The 6,000-nt window shown below is 45.0% G+C and overlaps 1 protein-coding gene across 1 annotated transcript in view; it reads right to left on the reverse strand.

Annotated features, from left to right (window-relative positions):
* Window positions 1-2,660, reverse strand: part of RICTOR (RPTOR independent companion of MTOR complex 2) — a 170,397-nt gene extending 167,737 nt beyond the window's left edge. The window contains exons 1-2 of the mRNA XM_045021191.1: window positions 2,542-2,660; window positions 2,399-2,446 (exon numbers count right to left, since the gene is read on the reverse strand). Of these exons, the coding sequence (XP_044877126.1) occupies window positions 2,399-2,446; window positions 2,542-2,590 (97 nt within the window). The 5' untranslated portion in view covers window positions 2,591-2,660. The remainder of the gene's footprint in view (window positions 1-2,398; window positions 2,447-2,541) is intronic.
* Window positions 2,661-6,000: the final 3,340 nt, after the last annotated feature.

Here is a 6,000-nt window from a genome sequence, read left to right on the forward strand (position 1 = left end):
TTAATAGACAAATAAAACTTGCAGAATTTTAAAATATTGTGTGCAGAATTTTTAATTTTTTGGCACAGAATGCTTTCAGGAGTATTAATATGTAGTAAGTGTCTTTGTAGCATCGTAATATTTTACCACAGAAAAGAATGTATGTCTATCAAGAGCCAGTCAGTAAACTTTGAAACAAATTAACACATACAATAATTACAAGATGAAATTTTTTTAAGCTATAACATGGTGAAAGGAAGTCCAGAATAAATATGTCTTAAGTAGGGCTGTCAAACGAGACAAAAAATTAACTGTGATTAATCATGACAATATTTTTAATCTCGTGATTAATCACAATTATAACCACACTGTTTTATAATAATCTAATACCATTTATTTAAATATTGGGGGAGAGGGGGGAACACTGTCTCTTTAAGCAGAGTATTCAGGAGCCCAAACACTTTTTCAGCCAGCAGCAGCTGCTATTGGCAGCACTCACTCCTGAGCCAGCAGCAGACAGGTTCCCCCTGTTCCCTGACCCCAGCTCAGCAGTGACTGGGAAAATGGGTGGGGCCCCCTCCCCAGCTCTGCACAGCAGACAAGAAGCAGGCTCCCGGTCTGGAGCAGCTTGGCCAGGGATGGCTCCATGGGGCACAGGGGGAGAGGAGGCAAAACCAGCAGTAGAGCAGGCAGGCAGGAGGATGGGCATCCATGCCCCAGAGGCACACAGCAGCACCCCCTGAGCACAGCGCCCTGGTGTGTGATTAATGCTAGTTAAAAAAAACACATTAATTAATATGTTCTGAGTTAATCACATGCGAAACTGCAATTGACAGCCCTAATTATTTTTTATTACAAATATTTGCATTTTAAAAAAGAAAATCTTCATGTAGAAGCATGAAGGGGCATAAAAATGTTTAGCATATCTGGCACATAATTACCTTGCAACGCCAGCTACAACCGTGCCAAGAGAACGCCTGTTCTCACTTTCAGGTGATGTTGTAAATAAAAAGCTGGCAGCATTATCTCCCATAAATATAAACAAACTTGTTTGTCTTAGTAATTGGCTGAACAAGTAGCAGGACTGAGTGGACTTGTAGGCTCCAAAGTTTTATATTATTTTGGTTTTGAGTGCAGTTATGTAAAAATAAAAATTAAAAAAATAATTTACATTTGTAAATTGCATTTTCACGATAAAGAGATTGAACCACAGTACTTGTATAAGGTGAATTGAAAAATACTCTTTCATTTTTACAGTGCAAATATTTGTAATAAAAAATAAATATAAAGTGAGCACTGTTCACTTTGCGTTCTGTATTGTAACTGAAATCAACATATTTGAAAATGTAAAAAAAATCCAAAAATACTTATAATACATTTAAATTGGTATTCTTTTATTGTTTAACAGTGCGATTAAAACTGTGATTAATCATGATTAATTTTTTTAATCTAGTTAGTTTGTTTTGCGTTAATCACTTGAGTTAACTATAATTGACAGCCCTTGTCTTAAGCACTGCAACTGATCATACTAGAACAAAGCAGGTACATATGGGAAGAGATCTATCACAGCCACAAAATCATTCATGAGAATCATGCTGAAGCGATTCCAAGCACAACTTGATATACAACACTGCCAAAATAAGGTGGATCTGTAGGTTGATTTAGGGTGAGATTTGGGCTAGAGGGAGTAATGAGGGAACCTCTGGAAAGGCAACTGGAGTTGAGAGTGCTGGCTAAATTAATAGAACTATCCAAACCCCAAAAGATGTAAACAGCCCCATATGCAGCCAGTAAATAGTGACCCTGAAGAAAGGACTCTAAAAAACAACTACAGAGGAAGGGGGTAAACATACAACTACCAACACCACATCGGGTCCCCCCCCACCCCCAGATACAAACAGAGGTGGGGGAGGAGAACTCTACATACCTAGCAATACCCCCACCCCAGACCCCACCCCTTCACTGCAACAGCTGCCCAGACTGTAAGGCTGAAAATAGCATCCCTAGGTTACTGCAGTTTGGTTACACCGCGAAGCACGAACTGATCCCCTGACTAGAAGTCCAGCGCCCCGCTCCCCCCGACAGTCCATAATCACCTTCGGTACCAGCCAGGCCAGCGGACTAGCCGGAGCTCCGCTCTCACCTGGGACGCCATCACTATGGCAAGGCCCCTCCTTCCAGCAGAGCAGTCACCTCCCATGGCTTTGGCGGCCCCCTGGGACGCACCCAAGCCCCTCGCCCAGGGGAGGGGCGGGACATGCCTCCCCCGGCCCAAGCCCCTCTCCCCTGGCCCCGCCTTGGAGGCAGGGTTTCACCCACCTCCCACGGGTGACGGATGGAGCTGGACTCCTAGGGCACCAGCGAGCCCCCAGCCCGGCCTCCCCAGGGCCCGGCGCGGGGAGCCCCCGGCCCCGCTTACCTCGGCTGAGATCAAGCGGGACGTTCTCCTCGCCGCTGTCATTCCGACCTGTGGGGGGAGAAGCGGAGAGCCCGTTAGCCTGGGCGGGGAGGGAGCGACGGGGCCGGGGGAGCAGCAGCGGCGCCTCCCGCCGGGCTCCTTACCTCGGATGCGGAGGTGCCTCAGCGAGCGGGCGCGGAGGCTCACCGCCATGTTTACGGCCCCGCAGTCACAACACCGGAAACCTCGCCCTCTCTCGCGAGGAGACCGAGCCGCCGCCGACTCCCGCGGCCCCCGCCGGCCTGTCGCGAGGGGGCGCGGGAATGCGCGGCGGTCGAGCGCGAGGAGCGGGGTGCGTGGTGGGCGGCGGGGCCTGGCGCCGGTGAATGACCCCGGCGCGCCAGAGGGGAGCTCAGCGAGGGCCCTAGCTGGCCGGACTCCCCCGCCTTTAGAGAGGCGGCAGTCAGGACACCGCCCCGCGCCGGCTAGGGGGCTTTTCCGCAGCCCCCTCCAGGGGGCGTTTCCCTCTGCTCCGTTCGCTGCCCCCCTTTCCCACCAGGGCAGGGGGGTCTCTTCACCCTCTGCGCATTGGCATCATTTACCCGTGAGGGCAGCCGCCTTCCCTAGCCCCACAGCTTTGTCAGCAGGGTTGGGGGCCTCTTTGTAGCGCCTCGCTCGCTCCCAAACCTTCGTGTGCTGTCTGCTCCCCACCCCCCTCCAGTCTTTCACAATATTGCAAGCATTCAAAAATCCTGCGATTTAGCTTAAAATTGTGAGGGTTTTTTTAATATAAATGGTTGGGGGGGCGGGTTAAGTGCTTTCTAGTATGATTTGTCTACTGTGTGAAACATGTTCATGCTTCTCTGCAACAACGAGGGCTGGAGGCTTTTTTTTTCTTTTTCTTTCTTTTTTTAAATTGGGAGCTGGAATTCTCACTGAATTCCAGGAGCTGGGGCTTTAAAAACACCTAATGACCCCAGACTCACAACAAAAATCACAACAATTGGTAGAAGTCAGTGTTGCCAACAAGTCACTTGACTGGATTGCTGTTGTTTAAAATACTTCTGCAGCCTTGTAACTACAACAGATTTCTCCCCCAGCTTTACCTCTGACCTGCTAACTGGTGAAAATGAAAGTGTTTGTTTATGAAAAAGGCCCAAAATGGCAGATACAAAGAAACAGTTTAGAGTCAACTTACCCTGTTGTAAAAACGAGGACTCCTTGTGGCACCTTAGAGACTAACACATTTATTTGGGGATAAGCTTTTGTGGGCTAGAGCCCACTTCATCAGATGCATGAAGTGAAAAATACAGGAGCAGGTATAAATACATGAAAGGATGGGGGTTGCTTTGCCAAGTGTGAGGTCAGTCTAATGAGATAAATCAAGAGGAAGTGGGCTCTAGCCCCTGAAAGCTTATGCCCAAATAAATTTGTTAGTCTCTAAGATGCCACAAGGATTCCTCATTGTTTTTGCTGATACTAACACGGCTACCACTCTGAAACCCGTTACCCTGTTGTGCTGCCTTCAATCTAATTTTGTACCTTTGTAGAATATGTGGCAAAATACCTTCTTTTCCAGGAGAGCTTGCAGTGCTAGAAGCTGACTTCCTACATAACTGTTCAGCCACCACATCTAAAGATGTTGCTTGGGTTTCTCAAGTGATATTGCTTTTTTGACTCCCCTCACAAAAACTCCACACCTTCTGTACTCTCATGCCTGCCGTATTCAGGCAAAAGCCTAAATAAGCAGAAGTGCTTTACAGCATGTGCTGAAGGTCAGGAATCTCTGCTTCTGAAGGACCACAGATGAAGCAAGTTTTCAGTGGATGGCTCTACATGTAAGAACTCTAATGTCCTGATATTTCAATCTCTGTTACCTCGAATGTCACAAGTAGGGTTGCCAGTTTTGGTTGGATGTATTCCTGGAGGTTTCATCACATGACATGAACTTTAATTAAAGATTAATATTTAATTCCTGGAGACTCCAGGACAACCCTGGTCTCAAATGATCTTAATTGCTGTGATCACTAATGGGAAGAAAGCCACACCGCCAGGATAGAAAATCATTTGGAGCTGTATAGATCAAGGTGAACACCTTCAATTGCATCTGCAAGCAAATAAGAAGTTAGGACAGGGGCTCTCAAACTTTTTTACTGGTGACCCCTTTCACATAGCAAGCCTCTGTGTGACCCCCCCCCTTATAAATTAAAAACACTTTTTAATACATTTAACACCATTATAAATACTAGAGGCAAAGTGGGGTTTGGGGTGGATGTTGACAGCTCGTGAGCCCACATGTAATCATCTCACAACCCCCTAAGGGGTAACGACTTTGTGCCCTTCAGCTGATACTACTAACTAAGCAGATTACCAGCCATTTTCCTCTCTCTGAAGTCTACCTGGCACCCCTGGGACAATTGGAAGGCTAGAGGCATCCTGTATTTTGAACTTTGGCAAATTATGGCTATACTCCTTCAATAGCAGGAGAGTCACTATCCATTCTCTCACCGTGCTTCCTCTCATCCTAGCCCTTTTTCCTACTGTACACCTAGAAATCAAAAGCGGCTATCATCCAGGTTTAACAAAAAGTAGACAAGGTGCATAGCAATAGCATTGCCACACAAAACTTTTCATAATTTGCCCTGGTGACAATGCAACTTTGGAGAACCCTAAAATAGAGAGCTCATGGGTCAATAGACAACGTTCCAATACCTCCCTTTGAGATCACACAGAGAAGAATGAAATCACTCAAGCAATCTCATCTACCCCAGGCAGTGTCTGCCAATGATTCAACAGCTCCTTGGTGGCCATACCAAAGACACTTAAGATTTATCTAAATCTCCAGAGTACATCAATCTTTATCAGTGGACATGACTTGTTCCTGTGAATTTTTATTATTTTAATTGACTAATCTCATTCAACAGCAGACCCTGATCCAAAGCTTATTGAAGTCAATGAATGCTCACATGGATTTCAGTAGGCTTTGGGTGAGGCCCATAGGGCCTGGAAAGATTTAATTTAATTTCATATATAAATTATGTGGGCCCAAGCTATAAACTATATTTGTAAGTGATTCTTCTACCACTTTTGCAGGGAGTATAGCAAGTTAATGCAATTATTAAAAGAATAATGTCAAGCAGTTTACCTCCACAATTTCACTTACTTTAACATTATAATCTGGTAGAAAATATGCTCTATATTTTAAACATTTGACGTTTAAATCCACCTATTTGTGAAAAATAGCTGTTTATTATACAGAAGAGTTTACAAGATTTAGCACACAAGCCATGACATTAAACTATGAACACACAAATTTAAAATAACAGCATGAGTCTCTTCAGGGAAGCTCTGCACTTCTCAAAGTGCAGTTTTACTCTGAAAAGCGTCTATATAAAAATGGCACCTTTTTACTCAATAGATCATCATCCTTTCTGTATTTTTTAATCAGATTGAACCAGTACTGGCATCTCCTCCTTCTAACTTTAGTGAATAAAATGAGTTTTGACTACTGTTTGCAGAGCCAACACAGCAAAAATTGAATGAGCTACAGGTTGTATTCTACTCATACATCATCAACAGAATTATTTACTGAATTTCAGTCAGTTACACACCTCTGCAAATCA

Source organism: Mauremys mutica, chromosome 6 (assembly GCF_020497125.1).
Source record: "Mauremys mutica isolate MM-2020 ecotype Southern chromosome 6, ASM2049712v1, whole genome shotgun sequence".
In the NCBI taxonomy this organism is placed as follows: Eukaryota; Metazoa; Chordata; order Testudines; family Geoemydidae; genus Mauremys; species Mauremys mutica.